The sequence below is a fragment of the Vigna angularis genome, chromosome 4 (assembly GCF_016808095.1).
Source record: "Vigna angularis cultivar LongXiaoDou No.4 chromosome 4, ASM1680809v1, whole genome shotgun sequence".
Taxonomy (NCBI): Eukaryota; Viridiplantae; Streptophyta; class Magnoliopsida; order Fabales; family Fabaceae; genus Vigna; species Vigna angularis.
The window spans coordinates 6,818,101-6,840,028 of NC_068973.1; the positions used below are offsets into that span (position 1 = coordinate 6,818,101).

Sequence of the window (21,928 nt, forward strand, 5' to 3'; positions counted from 1 at the left end):
ATTGATGACACCATATTTATAGTTTTATTGTGTACTAGAAATATTTTCCATATGATTTATTTTAATTTTTAGTTTATTTTTTAATAATAATAAATTAGGTTTATTGTATATATTTATTTTAATTTTATATTTTTGGTTCATCTAGTCTTTACTTACTATTTTGATCATAATATTTTTAGATATTATTTTTTATTGATTTTAGTTACATTGAATTTTATCAGGACTTTGAAACAAATATATATTTTTTCAATTGTAGTTCTCTGCTAATTTCTATTAACTTTTTAAAATTGAGACAAATTTGTTTAAATATTTTAAAGTCACTAATGCATATGAAATTCTTTTTATATTTGTTTAAACTTTTGTAATTAAGTTTATGGACTTAATTATAATTCATATTTAGGTTTATGTTTACTGATTTCAAAGCTTATATATGACCTAAAATATAATTTAAATTCATATTTAGGTCAACGAAATGGCTGTCCGTAAGTGCCATAAAGATCAGCTTTGTCCAGTCTACGTCTAGAGTACATATGCATTCCTAGATCTTAAACTTGAGTTCAACTGCAGTAGAATTTTCATAATGTATACCTTTACAAATAAATCACAACTGCCACGTGATTTTTATAAAAGAAATCAATAGATGGTTAAAAGAAAGAATTCTTATTTGAAAATATATAATAACACTAATAGAACAGACTACAGCGTAGCAATAGACTGCTTCACCAAAATTTTAATTTAATACCAAAATAATCTACTATACCAATTACAATTGATAAAATATAAGCATAGACCAACAAGATAATAGGGGCCTTCATTGATGATGCAGACAGGGTATCCACTGACAAGTTTACCAACCCTGTGAGAATATTTGCCTGCACAAAATTGTCCAGAAAAATTATAACTGATGATGTCTAGAGAGAGAAAGCATAATGTTTGTAAGCAAGGAATATCTTGTTTTCACTAGTAGAAATGTAGCCAGTAAGTTCTGACTGAATGCTTCTTCAAGTACTGAAGCTTTCCTTCCAGGAACAAGATCAGCCAGCATTAGAACTGATAACAACTAAAAAATGGGCAATATTCAGATTAAATAGCCAAATCCATTATCAGATTTCAGATTAGAAAATACAATGTCAACTATAACTCAAAAATACTTTGCTGTGGAATTAACAATTGAGACACCATAAACTGCATTTGATATGTTGGACTTAGAAATTTAATTGCTCAAATAAAATTTATCCGCACTACCAACCAAGATAAAATCTAAAAAGTTTTAAAATGTAGCAACTTCAATACAAACTACAAAGTCAATATGACCCATCGTATTATGTTAGACACCGATCCATAGAATAGAACTCAAGTGAGAATGACCTGTAGATTGTCAGCCAATACCATAGTAACATATGGAAGGTTGCACTGCACAAAAATATCAACAGTTAGTTTCCATCACTGATGCTAAAGAATGCCCCCTCTAATTAAGAAACTGCAATATAGCCAGACATACTGTTCTCCGTGAAACTCTTTCCACATGCCTGTCCAGTAGTACAGTTAATAACCTGCCCATGAACATCATGATAAAAGAATAAGCTCAAAGACGTAGACAGCATAAACACATTTTAGATCAAAACAAGATTGCTTAGTGCAGGATAAACAGGTTTTGGATCAAGCTTTACCAAAACAGGATGGAAAGAGCCCAAACTCTCATCCGTACCCATCTGCTACTTCTAAATCCAGAGGAATGGCTTCCAAAGATAAGAGAGTTTCCTAAATAAACACCCAGAAGGTACATACCCCAGTATCCTAGAGACAAAATACATATTGTTTAACCAACTTTTATATATAAAAAATAAAACGGCTAGAAGTACTAGTAAACAAAACTATAGCCTTAGAATCAAGACTGAACAATGCAGGGTGCAATTCTCACCAAATATGCTAAAAATTCCCTCCTTGTTTTGACTTAAAATATCCACTCCTCTTTCATCAGAAAGTAAGTAATGGTTTAAACCTTGCACCAAGCAGAACTGGTATCCTTGGAAACAGAAAATAAACAGATAAGAAAATCAGCTTTCAAAGACAAGACCTAAGAATAATACAAATAAAGATGTACCTACTAGTAGAAGTGAACCAATAACTCCACAATATTGAGGAGCAATGTTAATAAAGGAAGAAAGGATTGACACAGCAGCAAGTGTGAAGAAGAAATTCCAATGCACACCATATTCACCGACATGTACCTATAAAAAAGGGAAATTGATCACTTGGTTCCTTGAGAATGTCTTCACTCTTGGATTACAAAATTATTACTTACAAAAACAATAATGAAGACCATAAAACTATTATTGCCTACCTTAAGAAATTAGATTCTATATATAAGTAAAAGCACATACAAATACCAGTAGTAATTTTAATTAAAAATCTGAGGAAATGAAATCATCCTGCATAGTGCAATCAACATTAAATTTCATTCAGATGCCAGGTTTTCAAAAAAAACTGTACTACCCCAGCATTCCACGGCATTCATAGTTTTCAGGCTTATGGGCTAACAAAAACCACGGGGTTTGACATAAGTCATATACTGTCCAAAAGATTATTATCGGAATCTTCATTTCAAGCACAAAAACATATAGGTGACTAGCCTTGTTAAAGCTTTAAGGGCAGTATGTGTATGCAAGACAAGTTAATCTATTTGAGTTGCCACATATCACTAAGAATCCCAATGAAAAATCTCACCTGATAATCCACACCAGTTGTTGTAACAAGACGGAGAAATCCTAAGATGATCAGGGGACTTGATGAAACTACTGCAGTCTTCCAGCTTCTGTAGCATGAGAAAAGATGACATAATCAGGGAAATACAGAGTGCCTTACCGTATGTTTGAGCAAGAATATTTAAAAAGAGGGTAGCATAGTTTTAAGAGATTGTCAGCAAGGTTCATTTTATTCTCATTGCTTCAGTCATTATTTGGATTGTCAGAGATGTTCTCTAAGTCATTCAAGTAAAACATCTCACAGTCTATCACACTAAAAAAATACCCTTTTGCATCTTACATACAAAAATTAATTTCCAAGAGGTCATTTGGTGAATTATGAATAATACTAAAGCCTTGAGATATTAGATAGGGTAGCAATAGATGACTCACACAGATGTGATATTAAGAAACTAGTGAATTTGCTAAGACAAATGCTCCAACTCCAAGATCCATCTGGAATGCAAAAGTAATCTCAAATCATAATAGAGAAATCAAATTATTGAAGTGTTTGAAACATTGTGAAACAAAAATTTAGGTGTATAAGTAAAGATGACAATAAAATCAATAACTGCACTGAGACAGAGAGAGCAAGAGAGATCAAATTTTATAACATAATGTAATCCGGATGAGAATTAATTTATATGTTGAATAAAAAGCCCCTTTTATCCAACTCCATACTCACACAAACTCTGAATCTACTCTAGTCCTAAATCACTCAAGAGGAAAAGAAATCCTCCTTAATCGAACAAAGTACAAATAATTTTTTTGAATGAAGTTCTCTATAAGAACTTATAGGAGAAGAAAATAAAAAGATCAAATAAGTTGGTTTATCCAATAAGCTAAACTCAACTTATGTACTTCAGCTTTTGAAGAAGCAAGAAGTGTTGGACTAGGAAGTATAAAAATCATATTAAATGAAATCTCTTTTCCTGTATTCTTATTGTAAAACATTTGTTTCATTCTCATAGAATCGTATCAGAATTGCAGAAGAATCATACCAAACTTGTTCCATAGGTTTCAGTCTTTGCATATCTTCTAGGAAATATTTTGAAGTCAACAGCCAAGATGCACAGGATTGTTATAATCATCTGCCAAAATAGCTTTCATCAGCACAAAAACAAATAAAAAATAAGAACAACGGGATAAAGAATTCTATATGGCACTTCATACCACAAGAACCCTGTAAGAAGTGACATATGCCCGAAGAGAATTGGGCTCTCCTTCAAAAGAAGATGAGCCTCCAGACCTACAATTATGTGTACAGAATCCGCCATTATCTACTGTGGCTCATTTGAAACTTTCGACCTTAATTTTCTGTTTCATAAAAAATTCATATCCCTTAAGAAATTACCCATACAAGATTGCAAAATTACCTCTTGGTTGCAATATATAGTAATGTCAAGATAGTCAACGAACATGCAATGATATAGGTCCAGTTTGCAAGTACCTGTTAGCAAGTTCATTGCAGAAATTACAAACTAAACAATGAGGGAAACTTGCATAAAAGGTAGTTACTACAGATTAGCTACACATAAACAAGCTGTCACAACTTTCAAGCCACTAGTTTTCAAGTTGTTGGCAAAACATCATATACTATTGCTGCTAGGGAGGGAGCATTTACAGTGAAAAATAAGAGCATAGGAACAACAATAACAAGAAAGTCCAGAGACAATGTGCCGAAGTATGATTTGAAATTATTTTTACGGGAAGGTGCATTGTCATTTTTCTTTTTCAGGGAGGCACCTATAATTAATAAAAAGAAAAATTATACACTAAAAGTAACTCATGTTCTGCCCAAAAACAAAAAGATGAGAGAAAGAGTCAAACGGAATTAGAACAAATTCCTGCAATTTAGCATAGCTAAAAAGTTGTGCAAGAGAATATACAAATTTAAAAATTTAAAATTGAAGTGTTGGAAGAGACTGACCAGTAATGGAAATGGAGGAGATGGAGTGACTAATAAGAACCAGAACCTGTAATGAGAACACAAAACAACCACGACTGCGTCACATTGAAGCTCACGACTGCCTCACATTGAAGCTGGAATGAATGGGCATGCAAACGGCAGAGTCACTCACCGGAACAGTCACTATAAGTGCCACAATTTCGGGCATAGATGATCCGGTCAAGTTGCTAACAAATCTGTAAAATTGAGACAAAGGAAATACGATATCAGAGGTTAAAAATCAAGGACTATTGTTACAGTTGAGAAAAGTAAAGAAAAGAGTAACTGTTCTTTGATATGCTTATTGGAGTTGAAGGACGATTTAGTCAGAGGAAGATCCATCTATGAAATCAGATGGAAAAGCACACAAATCTGGTATGTTTGTTAAAATGTGCAGAACACATAACAGAGGCATTAAACTACAAGACATCAAAAGAATTGTAACAAACAACGAGGAAACATTGAAGCAAACTCAGTGCAATACGTGGTTGGCGAACAGAGGAGGCAGCGGAAGAAGCAAAACGAACTATGATGGAAATGTGAAAAGAATGAGAAACCCAGCGGAGGATGAAGTTCAGTGTTCGATAAGTTCTGTGAGACTGCAAAAATTAGCATTCTTTTCCCCTCCCACTTCATTTTTTCAAACCCACCACCTATTTGCTTAATATACTTACCATATATTTTGATCATGAATATTATTGAACCTCTTAAAAAGAAAATAATTAGAAACAGAAGTATACTGTTAATCAATGCTTTTGGGGCCTGGAAGACTATTAAACAGACTAACTGTTGAGAAATTAGAAGACATATGGAGATAGTTCTCTAAGAGAGGTTGTTTATCATACTAAAATAAATATAAAACTTACATGAACAAATTTGAAATTATAAATATTTCAATGAAAAAAAACAGAAAAACATATTCATTTCTGTATTATTATATTTATTAGTTACTTCAATAAATACTTTTAGGCTTAAATATGTTTTTGATCCCTTAACTTTGAAATTTGGAATTAGTTTTTCTTTAAAACTTTGATCTAATTTAGTCTCCAAAATTAAAAAATGTGTGAATTTAGTCCTTTTAACTAAATTTTGTTAGGTTTATTTGATGTTTCAAGTGCGTTTCATGATAGCATTTGAGTTGTTTATATTATTTGACACATTTTTGCTTCAATGTTAACTTAAAAATGCGTTTGAAACATCAAATAAAGTTAACAAAATTTGGTTAAAAGGACTAAATTCACACATTTCTAAAGTTTAGAAACTTTAGAAATTTAGTTAAAAGGACTAATTCCAATTTTTACTAAAAGTTAAGAGATAAAAACATATTTAACCATACTTTTACATTTGATGGGAAAGTGACCATCATCAATTTTTAAGCATGAAATAGTTTGATCTATCCTTTAAGTTCTTAGTGATTTGTTTTAGCTAAATTTACAAAAGGTTGACTATGACGTTCGAATTGGATAAACCAAACACTGTTTGGGTCCAATTGATCTCTCATAATTTTTTTAATTTTAATTGAAGTTATACTAATTTGATATAATTTTAGTGTATAAACTGAACAATTTGGTACGATTTCTAAAAGTATGCACAGGAAATAGTGTACATTATTCTGTGTTTTTCTGTTTTCACCATTTCCTATGTAAACTTTTAAATGCAGGAAATTGAAAATGAAAACAAATTTCTGAAACCAAATACCCCTTTAGTTCCTTTGAAAATTAATCTTCTAATGTGAATACATCTCCTTTCCCCCATATGTGATTTCTTCAGGTTTTTATGAATCTTAAGTGTAAATTTTATCTTACCTTTAGTTTATCATTTAATAGTAATTGATTTTTTTTAGTAGGATATATCAAAGGAATCCATATTACAAAATGTTGATGAGCAAACTGTTCTTAGTTTTAATGGTTGTAGAGTAACTGATCAGTCATTGATTTGTGTTTGGGTTTCCCATGGCATTATTATCTCTAGTCCCAAAGCCTGCAATGGCAGAAGAGCCAATTTTTTATATGGAAACTAGTTCAACTCGTTTATGTTCTTCTGAGGGCTTGGAGGAGCTTGAGGTTAGCCTCCTTTTATTCTTCAAAATTCAGAAAATGTTAGATTGTTCAATAAAGATATGAAAGACGCATTAATTTACTGTTTTAATTACGATTGAAAAAGGCTACAGGTGATTGTGATTATGATTAGTTGAGAATGCTTATGTAAGAGGAAAAAAGTGTATTCATGTAAATGGGATTCATATTGAGAAGAGATTCTTGGGAATCAAAACATAAATTTCACATTAAATAAAATCTCATATTTTTTGAACTTATTTTGATATTCCGCCTTACCATGCTGTTCTTCTAACTATTATTTTTTCTCTCTTATATAAATGAAGTCAACTTAAAGTCTTGAACTTATAAGAGGAAAACATTATTTTCATACAACAAATTGTTATTCTTTATATTTGCATCGTAATGTTACAATCTTATTTATTACGTTCGAGATCAATACCACTTAGTTTGTTTTCTGTTATGATGTTCTCTTGTAATTTATCCATATGTTTTTTCTTCACTAATCCAACTATATCTTCAAGTTCATTGTCATTTGTTATTATGATAAGTTTTTCCTTTTTATTCACCTTAATGGTTACATTTCTTCAACTTATTAAACAAACAAAAAACAATATAAGTACATTAACATTTATGATTAACTTAATTTCATAAGTTTTAAAATTTAAACAAGGATATTTTTTTCTTTTTATTGTTTGGAGTTCTCTTTTCAAGAATTAAATATTTATGTTTATCCATATGAAAAAATATTTGGTAGACAATTTTCAGTAATCAACTCATTATTTGATTTATTATCAAATAAATATATATGATTATAAATATTGTCTTTCTCCTATTTAACCTTTACTTCAACTAAATTGAGGATTATATTTAACAAAGAAAAAACGATTTAATCTTTTTTGGTCTAAGTGATTTTTTTCCTTCATTATGTACTTGATCAAATGTGTTGTAATTTCTTTCACCCAATAACACTACAAGCTAGACAAGAAATCATTGTTAGATGCTGTTATCTTTTATTAGTGATCTTTATCAAGATTTAATCTTTTTCTTTTATGTTGGCTTTTTTTCCTTCATTAATTACTGTAATTTCAAATAAAAAGCCAACATAAATAAATGTGAAATAATTCTACTTTAAGAAATCTTGACAAATAATTAAAAGTTATACCATGATTCTTCTTATCTCTAATGTTTATCGTCATGTTTCTAAAAAACAAATCCTTAAGCTTTCTTGAGTATCAAGTTGAAATCTAATCTTTCTATTTCGAATTAATTTACCAACGGTCTCATAAAACTCACTATTGAAGTTTTTGTCATAAATAAATATGATAAAAATAAAAAATAAGTATTAAAGATCATTATAAGTTACAATATAAAAATTTATAGTTACATAACTGCTTAGGATTAAGGTAGTAAGCAACATGAAAATGCCTATGTAATTGCAAATTCCAACGAGTATAAATTATTGAGAGTCTTGATTTTTGAAATTTACAACTATTTGTTCTTTACTTCTATCGATAACTTCAAAAATATATGAATATATGGCATGATAGGTTTTGAATCTCCATCTACACACTCTAAACTAAAAACAAACTTTATGTATTGTGATATATCACTTATCTTCATTAAAGTAGCAATCAATGATAAAAAAAAACATGAAATGGTATATTGGTCATATATTACACAAAAGAAAGAAATATTCTCAAATTCTAACAGGATTTCATGTATTTACCACTGTGATATCCTAGATAGACATTGAGGACAACGAGATAATGTTCCTAATGAGTGTGTTAGACAAAAGAATTAGAAAGAGAGAAATGTGAGGGAAAAGTACTAGTATACAAAATGATCCCTGGATAATATATTCAAATAAAATCATAACTGTAAAACAACCTAAAAATTTCTGAAGGTTTGAGTTGAATGTGGGAACTAAAGATCTAGAAGAAGAATCCCGACATTTCTGAAATGGATCAGTCAATTTTAACTGATGAGTAGATTAGTTTTATGAACCAGAAGCATGAATAGAAACCAATTGTACCAGTAACCACGAAGAATCCATAGGAAAGAAGCAGCATGTATCCAAAATACAAGACTCCAGATACTGGTTTTGTGATCTCAAGCTTTGTGAAAAAGTAAAATGCAGCATAGAGGAAAAGGTAGAGTGCAGAGGAACCAGAAGTGAGATATGACCTCCACCACCAACGGTAGTCCTCACCACACAGCTGGAAGTAGCAGAGAACTATTGTGATCTCAGCACAAGTAACAATGAGGATGATGAACACAATGAACAGGAAACCAAATATGTAATAAAACTGATGTAACCAGATTGATGTGAGAATGAAGAAAAGCTCAATGAAGACAGCACCAAACGGAAGCACGCCTCCTATCAGAACAGAAAACGTTGGATTCATGTACCAAGGCTGATCTGGGATCTGCCTAGCAATCTTGTTTGTCTTCACAGGATCCTCAGCCATTGGCATTTTAGAGCCAAAGTGACCACCAAGAAACACCAGTGGAACTGAGATTCCAAACCATAAGAAAACAAGAGCAAACATTGTACCAAACGGGACAGCCCCAGAAGATTTCTGGCCCCAGATTAGAGCGTTTAACACAAAGAAAATTGAAAAAGCAGTGGCAGGAAACATAAAAGCTGTCTTGAGAGCAATTTTCTTCCATTGTGGTCCCTTGAACATTTTATAAAGACGAGCTGAAGAATAGCCTCCACCCAGTCCCATAAGCACCCAGAGCAAGAGCATTGCAGTCATCAACCCCCCTCTGTTTGAGGGAGACAAGAATCCAAGTGCCGCAAACATCATTGTCACAAGAATCATTCCGAAAAATTGAACACCTGTTCCAACATATACACATAGTAGATCTGAATTGGGAGGAGGCCTGAAAACATCCCCATGAACAAGCTTCCACCCTGACTCTTCCTGAGCTTCTTCCTGTGTCTCTAATTGATTGTACTTTGAGATGTCTCTGTAAAGTGTCCTCAACATTATCATAGCCACCATACCCGATAGGAAAAGTACAATCATCAAAGAATTAACAATTGAAAACCAATGAATTTGATCATCGGCCATCAGTAAATAGGAATCCCAGCGAGATGCCCACTTCAAATTACTTTCCTGCAAAGATTTCAACAACAAATGAACATCCAAACTCAATTCTTGCATGCACCCTTTTTTCATTACCATGAACAGTGCAACTAACCTGGAACTCAACATCATAGGTAAAAATAATCTCTTTTTTGTCTTCAACCTCTTGAGGAGGCTCAGAGCCTGAGACTAACCTTTTTGCATGAGGATCACATGTAGTTAAGCGCGTGTCATTTTCCCACTCACCTTCGTATGCATGCTTTACACTGATTCATAGGAGTGATTTCAACTCACAATTTCAAAAATGAATGTTTTGTTTTTGTTTCAAATGGTTGGGTAAGAAACAGTAAAAGTAACTTTTGTTTTCAATTTGTCCAGAGAAAAATTGTTTCCTAAAATCAAAGGATGGATAAAACCAAGGAAAGAGATATAATACAACCTGAAAGGCTTAACCTCAAAGCCTACTATCCTGGACATCTCTGTCAGTGGATCTCTGTGATACTTAACTATGAATGTTAAATGGTTGTGGACAAAATGCTTTTCATCCTTGTTCTGTCAACATTTTTGTTTGAAATGTCAAAATAAAATACAAACCATTGACAAAAACAAAGGTGATTAAAAACTAGCACTTACTCCTGCATACTGCCCTTTAAGGCCAACGAGGAAGCCATGCAGATAAACCAAGGATGATTCGTGGTCAGGTCGTCTCAGTGGGACAACCAAAGGAAGATTGTCTAAAATCCTGCAACATTGAAAAGTATACAAGAAAATAGAATTTTTTGTCAGGTAAAAGAGCTAAGCAAAGTATAGCGTCATTAGTGACTCACATGTTCACTCGATATTCATCATCTATCTTTTCCTTGAACTCGTTGGCTGAATTTTTGTCGAGAATTAGCCGACAAACAACATTGCACATCTGGGGTTCTCTCATTTTGAACTTGAAGAATCAAACTGTTTCAGTATTTTGTAATTGTACATTCTAAATGTGAGAAGGAAGAATTGATGCAAAAATTAAACCAACCACGTAAGGAGAGTTTTCTATGCGGTCACCCCTAAGCACTTCCCCAAGATTCTCTGCACTGTCAACAATGCGATCTGGATGACAATAAGGCAGTGAATAGTAGGAGTAAGGAAGCTGTGTTTTTGTTGAAGATAGTTTGTTCACTTTCACCCTCAACAGATCCCCCTGTCACCAATGAACAACATAACATGTTTTATGCAAAACTATATTCTGATCGATGAACATTCATTAAATCATGTAAATAAGCTCTGAAATGCCATTTATGGAAAGGAAAATACATCAATCAGGTGCGATGAAAAAGTGCGTGTCTAAATTCCTATATTTATCTCCCTCTTGATAAAACAGAATGGCCGTAAAATATTCATGCACAAGGAATCTCATCATCATTGCAACTAATCAAAATACCATCACGTGAACTGCAAAATTTAGATTCTTCAGTTTTTGGGTAATCGAAAATTATAGAAAAGAAATGTGAATGATATCAAGTGAAAATGACTGCCACAGGAACACGTCCACTTCTGGTTGGAAAGAATTTCATACCCAGATACCACCATAATGCTCGGATCTCACAAACCAACGTTGAATGTTCCAACAAGCAAAAATAAATATCATCATTGGCCAACTTGTAAAACTGAATAAGGATCTTAATTAACAAAGGCTAGGGAAAGAATGAATATACCAGAAATTCAGAAGAAAGTATGAAACTGAAAATTCAACAACGACACAAGCAGTTTTTTTAACGAAAAAAGGTACCTTGTGGAAATCCTCGGGTGCAACACCAGGAAGGTAAAAACAAGTTCCGAAATTGACATGAAAAAGTAACAGCAAACACACAGAGATCCATTGACCCAGATTGCGTGCGAGAAGCTCTCTCGCCATGGTTTCAAAACAACGTACTTTCTCTCTCTATCTCTCTCTCTCCTCTTACCCTCGTTCCTCCCACTAGTTTGCGTTTTAAGTTTTCTTGCTATGTTCGTTACAAAATGATGTTTTAGTTGTTGGACTAAAAGTTATGTGGCCGTTGGTACGTTTTTCTATCATAACGTAACAACTATTCTCGTATCTAAAGGCATAAAATTAACATACATGTTTCTTCATCAGAGTATGCATTGCAATTTTAGTTTCGGGTACGTGGGTGGTAATTTTGTCTTATTCAGAAAAAAAAGAATTTGTCAAAATTTTCCACATAATTTCGAAATAAAATGTGAGGGTTTGTTTGTTTGAAACACTTTGTAATAAACTTCTATCCATTTACTCTTTTACTTGATAGAATATAAGTGGTTGTTGATTGTTCAAACATGATTCACAGTCATGTTTAATATATCTTAATTTCTAAACATATAAATAGGCACTTTGAGAAGGAGTGACCTTCAGATATGATATACTCAATATAAGAACTCACATTTTTATTCAATTAAAGTTATCAAAATGAGAATATAAGCTTTCCTTGAGAGTATGATGGGAATGACTTAGACAACCACTTTTTTAGAGCAAAATCCTTTATGATTTTGATTAAGTAACAAGTATAAAATTAAGTTATACTTTATGATTTTAATTAAGTGACAATCAAGTATAAAATAAGGTTATAACACTTTAGGAAATGGCTAGTTATCAGCGGAACATTACCATAGATTTAATACCTTCGGTAATGTTTTGGTGAAATAAATTACCGATGGGTCTTGGCCGTCCGTAACGTCTTCAATAATTTAGGCACAAAATTTCATTATTCTCTCTCAAATTTTCATTTTGTACGAAAACCCTTATTCTCTCAGCTCTTTCTTTGATTTCCCTAATCTTAGAACCCTCACACTCATCTTCTCCAAGGGTCATAGGCGTTGGCTGCCGGAGTTTGCGTGCCTCCATTTTCTTTGATCAATTAGGGTGAAAATCAGGTATTCTCTCTCACATTTTGATTTCGCACGAAAACCCTTATTCTCCTCCTTCTCTGATTTCCCCAATTTGAGAACTCTCGTAGTGATCTTCTCCAAGGGTCGTAGGTGTGGGTAGTCGGAGTTCACCTTCCTCCATTGTAATTCAACCGCGATGTCAGCTCGAGACTCGCCCTCGTAGTGATCTTCTCCAAGGGTCGTAGGTGTGGGTTGCCAGAGTTTGCTCCCTCCATTATGTTTCAACCACGACATCAGCTCGAAAACTGCCATTACAATTCAATTGCCCCTCCACAAGCTTCATTGGGCTTAACTTGTGGTTTACAGACTCCCGTTGTCGACACTACACTCACGAGGTAACATCCCTTCATTGGAAATTAGGTGTGGTGTGTGAGAAAGTACAATAGATTTGTTTTGGGGTTTGTCTATGGCATATAATGACTATGTTTTGACGTTTTTATGGACCGAATGAATAGTATTAATATTTAGTTATGTTTTGGGGATGTTTAGGTGTTATATGTGAGACCCTAAAATATTATAATAGATTTTTCTCTTCTCTACATAACTCATATAGTAAATGTTTCTTGTTGCATGATAGTGAACACGTGCTTAGGTGTTAACTGTATCAGTACCTTGTAATGATGATCTGTAATAATTGTTCTAGTGATATGATTGATGTATGTTAGCATTGTTGATTGGCTTGTGTTTATGCCTTGCCTAGTGAAAATTGTTGAAATGCATATCCTAACTTTGAAATAGGTGAAGTAGAGTGATGTCTGATCAAAAGGTATAGCTCCTAAATTCCTTGTACATTTGATTTTGGAATGAATGGGAAGCTTGGATACAACTTACGTTTTGTCTAGAAATCTCAGACGTTTGCGTGTGAGTAGGAGAGTTCTCGGTTGTTATATTTAATTGATAGTGTGAAACTAAATTCTTCCTTATAAGAGTCTTTTGGCCATGTACTATCATGGCATGGGGTCATCCACTTACTTACTATTTTTCATAATTCACAAAGAGCTGAATAATTTAATGTTGCATGGCCCATGGTAAACTTTGTTTATTTTAGACTCGCTTTTGACTCAGACAAATGTTTATAGAATATGTAAGTTTTCATCGATAGAGGTTACCGAAAATTTTTTTATCGAAAGATTCCTAGTCGTTGATAATGTATATTTATCGACGGTTTTTGTCCATTACCAACGGATGTAATTCGTCGTTAATTAATTCTCATTTTGTAGTGTACTTTGTCTAAAAGATAAAAGATGATAGTTTGGTTTAATAATAAATAATGTAAGATGCAATTGTTTTGTGTAATAGACAATATAACATTGTTTAGTTTTGTTTTATATTTAATATAAAATAAATATGTTGAATGATTGGGTAATATAATATTATATAAGAACATATAAATGTTTATTCTACATGGTGACTAATATAATATTATATAAGAACATATAAATGTTTATTTTACAAGAAATGTTCCTTACTTTTGTTTGTTAAATAGATCCGATAAGAAAGGACAAGTTATGTCAGAAGATCTCTTGGATAAAAGGTTAAAACTTTTTTTTTTCAATAATTCCTAAATCATGCATCAATTTAACATTGCACTCACTACAAAAAAAACTCTTTAATTATCGATGAAATTTTATTTACATAAATAAATTTGTTGGTAAAATAAAATTTATGGATTATTTTTACCAACAAAAATAAATTCTGGTGTAAAATCTACTGATAAATTATAATCTGAATTACAAATAAAAATACTTTTCGAGAAACATCCATCAGTAAAATTGGTTGGTAATCTAAAATTGATATTAATGATGAATTTTTTTGTCAATAAAATGACGTTAAAATTCCCTTTTGAGCTTTGACCATTTCATGGTAAAATTCGTTGATAATGTAAAATTTTGTATTACTAACAAAAAATTCCATTGATAAATCTATCAGTAAAATGGATACTAAATTTTAAAAAATGTTCACATTAGACTTTGATTATAACCATCGACTTTGATTATAACCAAAATCGAAGCATAAATAGGTATTCAACTTCAATTTAAGTTATAACGGAAGCCAAATTTGGTCTCAATTAACCGAAATCAATCACATACACAAGTATATGATAAAATATATTATTATAATATTCAAATATACTTGATTTTTGTCTCTTTATTTATTTCAATATCAAATATTTCTTTAGAAAGGTTTTTCACACATTTTTAAAATCACATCTTTTCATTTTGAAAACAAGAATCTTAGGCATTGTTGTTTAAGAATTATTGTTTTTTATGCAAAAATTCAAAAGTTCTACATCAATTCTCGATAAGTCCATTCATTATTTAAGGAAAGCTTGTACAAAATACATAATATAAATGTATAATAGTATTTAGCATATTTAGTTGTTATAAAAATATCATATTTTTAAGAATTTAGAACAAATGTAAGGATAACATTTAGCATATTTACATATATTTAGATTGTGACTTATTCTAGCTGCAATGAATATATAAGCTCTTATGTTTCTGTTATGTTTTTGTACTAAATTTTTTGTAGATTTAATATATAGAATGAAACAAAAGTAAAAGAAAAATATTCTTAAAAGATGCTCATGTTAGACTTCGGTTATAGCTAAAGGCAAAGTAGAAACGAATATTCAATTTCGATTTAAATTATAATTGAAACCAAATACCCTTAAAATAATTTAAATAAAAAACTACATTAAATTTTGATTATCTATATAACCGAAGCATAAAAAAAATTTGAGCTCATAATTATGAATAAAGTCGAAACCAAATAACTTTATGATTTGAAAATGTTATTTAGTTTTAAGGTTATTTTTCTTTGATAATTCATATATTTTATTATTTATTTATAGTTTAATGTTTTGAATTTTTTTTAGTTAAAATAAAATACTGACATTTATGTTTTGGTTTACAACTCAAAAAAAATAACTATTTTTTATCTTATCTTTAACATGTTTTACTTATAAAACTAAAATCTAATGTTCAAAATAATCGAATCTTCTGTATGACTTTTGACTCAAATAGTTAAACTTTTTTATTTAATATATTTTTTAAAACTTAGGGTTAAATATGTTTTAAAACTTAGGGTTAAATATTTCTTAAACTATCAAGCGATTTTGGGTTTAGTTCCTATTCGAAAGGTTTGTTCTTTTTAGTCCTCTTAGTTTTGAAACTCTTATGTTTAGTTCTTAAAATTGAACGGCGTTAACTTTTCTTTGATGTGGCAAACGATGAGCCACGTGTGATGCCACATTCCCTCGTTATTGTGTGCCACGTTGATTTTTTCATTTTTCAGATCAGCGAAGGGTCTCTTCCATTTTGTTCCCCTAACGGCCAGATTCTGGAACGGCCCAACTTGAAGGAGTTCAGTTTCAAGGACCTGAAATCTGCGGCCAAGAGTTTCAAGGGCGACACATTGCTGGGTGAAGGTGGGTTTGGTAGAGTCTACAAGGGCTGGTTGGATGAGAAGAACCTTACCCCTGCCATCTACGAATACTACTCCCAGGAACAATTTTCCATCTTCCACAACCTTGTGCCGCCATTCTATTCGAAACCTTGATGGCGAACCTTCGAGACTCATGCCCTAGAAATTTCGTTTTATTGCCTAACTTTGAAGGTCATTCTTGTTTGTAGTTAGATTCTTTCCTTTTCGATTTTAGTACTGCACCTGTTTCATCAAAATCCTTATTGTGAACACCGTTTTCTGTTTTCTGAAGTGGATTCATTCAACTTGTTGAAATACTTTGAAACTAGCTTTGCTGTATTGTATTCCCTATATTTGCTTGTGATATTTAAATTCAATTTTTGTAGAATTTAATAAAATGGGATAATTAGGGTTTGGAGGTTGATATTTGAGAGTTTGACTAATATCAGAATTGATTTATGTTTCTGGCCAGGGTTTTGAATAATCTAGCCCTTTCTCTAATAATGGGTAAATCTAAAAAAGGGTCCAAAGTTTGCTATTAAGAAGAAGATTATCACTTCCAAAACAATAAAAAGGTGAGCTTTTTTCTTTTTCTTCCTTGGGTGTTGGTTCCTTCACGAGACTTGGTTTTATTGCTTGAAATCATGTCAATTTCAGTTACAAAGAAGAGGTTTTGAACTAGAAAAAAAAAGAATATTGTGCCTTTGGCGTTGCCCCATTGCGTGATGCAAGTCTTGGAACCCCACCTACGCTGGCACATACTGAACCACAGCTTAGAGTAACGGGTGCAGAGAGATCCCAATTGCTTGGAGGTGCAGGCCAGGGTGGTGATTTCCGATGAGGTGAGGGAGGAGAGGATGCACACCTCATGATGCCGCTAGAGGGCAACAACCACACACATGCTAGCATCCCAAATTGGCGCAACACCAAGATGACCCAGATCGAGTTCCTCCAATCGCCTAACCTCAACATCTGAACAAAACCACCGCGGAGCTTGTCGAAAAACCTTCATCTTCACCAAAGTCATTTGACAGTCAAAGAATCAAACATTTAAAAGTCAAAGATGCATGAAAGAAGGATGACACATTTCAAAAAAAGGAAAAGTGACATGACTCATCGTTTGCCACATCAAAGAAAAGTTAACGCCGTAAAAATAAGAGTTTCAAAACTAAGATGATTAAAAGGAACAAACCTTTCGAATATGGACTAAATCCAAAATCGCTTGATAGTTCAATGAAAAACATATTCAACCCTAAAACTTATTTTGAATCTACAATTTATATTTATGATATCTACCTATACCTTTATTTTAATAAAAAAAGTATTTAAGTATTTCGTAGTTTTATTTTGCATTACAATAAAATTCTATTTTAATCCATATATATTTTAAATGTTATTAATTAGTTTCATACATTCGATTGTTTTATATATAATTCATGTTATTTATAATTTAATTCATTATTTAAAACTCTCTACATTTAAATGTTCTATCATGAAATATTATTTCGTATATTTTTAAACTATTTTATTTCACTAGAAAAAAAATTCTTATTATTTGACAAATATTTTACGGTATATGTTTATATATTCAAATTGTTTTAATATTATTATATCAATCAATAATACTTCAATAAATATATAATATAATTTCCTCCGTTAAAGATATTTTTAATCAATTCAAGCTTATTCATATAAATCTAATTTCATTTTAAATAAAAAATTTAAAGTTAAAAATAATCTCAACTATGCAATTTATTTTATGACTATAATAATAATTTTAAAATTTAAACAAAAAAAAATTATAACAAAATTAATTATAATTTAAAAAAAACTAATTTTGTACAACCGAATTAATACTGAATTGTTTGCATTTAATTATTTAAATTATTTTCAATTAAATTAATTATTTAAAAACCAAATACCATACCACAACTATAAATGTTTTATTATTTATTCTTTTAATCCCTCTTTTTCTCTCTTTTTAAAACGTTTTTTTGTGAAAAAAGCAATGAAAATGAAGCAAAAATCCTTCCCGCCAGTTTTCCAACTATAATTACGACCGTTTAGAATATTTTTTCTTAACAAAAAGAACGTAAGATGTGCGTAGAGCTAAAATTAAGGTGGGAACGTGAATTAATAGTACAACGTAGCAGAGAAAAAGAAGATGATTTATCCCATTTGGTTTGTCCCCTTTCCACACTCTCTTTCTGTCTCTCTCACTCACCCATTTGCATTTTCTCTCTCTAGAAAGACCCAAAGTAATCTTCAATGATGAATGACTGAAGAAACATGGAAACATCCACACTCACATCAATCCCTCTTTCTCTCTCATCACCACAAAAACTGAAAAGGAAACAGAAATGATGGGAAACACAAAAGAAAGGAAATTTGCTAAATTGATGGCTTCAAACCTTCTCCCAACCATACCCAACCATACAACGCAACACAAACCCCTTCTCTTTCTCTGTCATAAAAATGTCTTCCCCTATTTGCCCTTCTGCAACACCCCAAACAATCGCATCTTCATCACTTTCTCTCAAAACAACATTATTTTTTCACCGAGTTATGTGGACTTGGTTTTGGGTTTTATTTGTCCTGCTCAGAGTACCACAGAGAAAACAGGAAAGCCAGAAGAACCTTCTCTCTCTCTCTCTCTCTCTCTCTCTCTCTCTCTCTCTCTCTCTCTCTCTCCCTCTTCCCCCTCTTGTTATCTTTATCGTTGCGTGCTTCTTTTCCCCTATCTCTCTCTCTCTCTCTCTTTCTGACTTGTCCTACCACCTACCCAACTTTCACCTTGTCATTGATCTGCTTGTTACCTTTACTTTTTGTTGTTGTTGATTCTTTCTTTGTGCTTTGCTCTGTTATTTTCTGATCTGATGAAGAAGATGAAAGGGGTTGTGTCTGTGGAGTATACACCTTCTGCTGTGTATGAGGATCAGACGGTTAGTTTCAGGCATCAGAGTCTTTTGCACGACTATGAAGACCTGCAGGAGGTAACCCTTTTCTCAATTTTCTAAAAGTTTGGAAATTTTGTGATAGATCTACTCTTTCCTGTCCTGTCATAGCTTTCCGGCTTTCGATGATCGTTTGGCTTTGTGCTCGTTTATTATTTTAGGAAGACAATAGGGCATCTTGTGTTGTTTGTTGATTTTTTGAAAAAAAAAAAAAAACCTATTTTTATGTTCGATCACGTGAATTGTTGTCCATTGTCACCGATACGAGACTGTAGTTTTTGCTTGAACATCAGAGTGTTTTTTATTCTCTTTGTTCTCAATTTCCCGTACAATCAAGGATTACGATGAAACTATGTCCTTATTTAATAGCTTACTCGTTGTTATCAGTATTTCATATTTGTTCCTCTCATTATGACAACACCAAAGCTATTTCCTTTGAATGATTCAATAAGCGTAAAACAGTTATCACGTACATTGCAGTGTGATTTGTTCTGGTTTTCTTTTTTCTCTTTCGTTTCGAGTATCTGTGATTCACATAAAGGAAGTTTTTTCCTGCTGAGCTACTTGGTTTTATTTTTATGTTTCATATAATCATTTGGGTGGCTTCTGATCTTCATACAATCTTTAAGGATGAACTTAGCTTCTATGAAGAATCTATTCTGTGTTTGTTTTTAAGTTTTTTTTTCTCAAATTTGGCAAACTATTTATCATCACTTTTTAATATGTCCAGGAAACAAATGCCACGAGAATGAAACTGCAGGCTGCGAAGCAGAAAATTTCGATACTGTCAGCAGAACTTGGGTAAAATATCACCATGCCTTTCATTTGAGTAGTTTCTCATAGTGGAATCATTTTATGATCATCCATAGGAGTTTATGCTTAATTATCTCTCTTGTAATTGTAGATTTTTGAGGCAACGTTACAGATATTTGATGCAAAATCCTTCTCCAAAGCAAGACATTTCACACCAGCAAAAGCTTAAAGTCCATGCTACCCTTATCCGAAAGGGCAAGAAATATAATAGAAAGGAATCTACTTTGCACCCTGGCACAACCTCTCATTTGAATTCTAAAGGAAGGATTTCCGATAGAGTTGCGAGCACAGTGCAAAAAACAGTTATGTTTGATTTAAACCAGAACGCTTTGAGTCTTAGTAAAAAGGAGCTTTATTTTCTTAATTCTGCTCCAGTGGCTTACTTAAAACACGAAGATGGAATTCATAGTGGTAAAGAAGCCTCAAAGAAGAGCATCAGTAAATTTTTTGACTTGAACCAGATTTCGGTAAATAATTTACATGTTATGTTTTAATGATAAGTAATCTCTGTTTATATTTCATTCCAGTAGGCTTATGTTTTCCATGTATTTTGGTCCTATAATGAGCAGAGAGAAGAGGAGGAATTCCTGGGTATTGAGGCCATGAGGGTTGAAGAACAAAAGAGAATTATCGAAGAACAGCACAATGACATGAAGTTGTCAGTTTGTAGAAATGTTGGAAATGGTTCAAACAGTGCAGTGAAGAGGAAGATCTCTTGGCAAGATCAGGTGGTATTGAGGGTTGGAATTTAACCAATTGAGTAGGTCAAATTCCTGCTTTTTTGGAATGTGTAGTTGGTCTTGATAATATATAGAATTTGTTTTTTTATTTTGCATGTGCTAACCATTTTAGTTTTATTTTCCTTTTTGTGAAGATAGAGCATAGCATTATATGTTTAATATATAAGATGACATTAAAGGGGGAATTTATCACCAGAAACCATTATTTGAAGTGAGTTCAATTTGTCATCTGTACTGCTAAATCATATCAGTAAAGCTGTCTATTTTCTAATCCTGTTCATTATCATTTAGAAGAATGAAAAAGAAGACTAGAAGATAAGGAAAATGTTGTTTCGTTGTTTGGGTTATATTAGTTTGAGCCTTAGGAATTGAAGATGTAACATATGATTCTCACTTCTGTAATTTAAGATGAGACCCTACCCATTTGGAAAACTATTTTGCATAATTCACTCACATGTACATACAAAGTCTATAATTTTATATTTAATAAGATTAGCCGTATTTCACATTTATCTTAAAATTACAAAAAATGAAAATGATAACAAAATCTTACCATTAAGTCTACAATCGAAAAACAATACAAAATAGTTTCAATCGAAAACTCACTAAAGTCTAAACTTATGATGAATGCATATTAATATAAAAAATAAACTTTTTATATAAACAATTTTTAAATTTAATACAAATAATTAATCTTTAAACATTTGTACTAAATTTTAACAGAAATTAAAGTTCAAGCGACTAAATTTTAATAGGCGCATAAGTAGATCAACAAAAGATAAACAGAGACTAAAAAGGTGAAGTTACTTATAGGTTACAGAGACTAAAAGAATTAATTATGTTTACAATTTTTACTATTCCTAAATTTTAAATTATAATTATAATTATCATGTAATATTATTCACTCCTTAAAATAATTGATTTCAATAATCAAATGTAATGAACTAAATATCATAATTTAAATTAAATAAAAATTACATAAACAAATAAATTTAATGAAAGACATGTGTGCATTATCATGATTGAGATTTCCAAAACAATTACGAATTTAATTTCAATAGTTTGGAGTAATAATTTAAATAGTTTTGTGTTGTAGTATAAACCGTTCCACGTAAACACGTTGCATTTATTAACAAAAATATCATAACGTTTTTTTTTGTCTTTTTCTAAGTCCAACATAAAATGTGACATGAAAAAGTAATTTTGTACAGTGCTTAATTCCTATC

At 31.8% G+C, this 21,928-nt stretch overlaps 2 protein-coding genes and 1 pseudogene across 2 annotated transcripts; 1 reads left to right on the top strand and 2 right to left on the bottom strand.

The window, feature by feature from the left end:
- Positions 1-723: 723 nt before the first annotated feature.
- Positions 724-5,034, bottom strand: LOC108322561 (uncharacterized protein At4g17910-like; annotated as a pseudogene).
- Positions 5,035-8,475: 3,441 nt separating this feature from the next.
- Positions 8,476-11,808, bottom strand: LOC108322560 (transmembrane 9 superfamily member 10). The gene is made up of 7 exons (XM_017554697.2): positions 11,616-11,808; positions 10,863-11,027; positions 10,669-10,778; positions 10,475-10,583; positions 10,281-10,393; positions 9,957-10,107; positions 8,476-9,871 (listed from the first exon to the last, which is right to left on the bottom strand). The coding sequence occupies exons 1-7, from the start codon at positions 11,739-11,741 to the stop codon at positions 8,714-8,716; spliced, it is 1,932 nt and encodes a 643-aa protein (XP_017410186.1). The 5' UTR covers positions 11,742-11,808; the 3' UTR covers positions 8,476-8,713.
- Positions 11,809-18,385: 6,577 nt separating this feature from the next.
- On the top strand, positions 18,386-20,887 carry LOC108322559 (uncharacterized). Its single transcript, XM_017554696.2, has 4 exons — positions 18,386-19,188; positions 19,880-19,950; positions 20,054-20,429; positions 20,532-20,887. The coding sequence occupies exons 1-4, from the start codon at positions 19,072-19,074 to the stop codon at positions 20,712-20,714; spliced, it is 747 nt and encodes a 248-aa protein (XP_017410185.1). The 5' UTR covers positions 18,386-19,071; the 3' UTR covers positions 20,715-20,887.
- Positions 20,888-21,928: the final 1,041 nt, after the last annotated feature.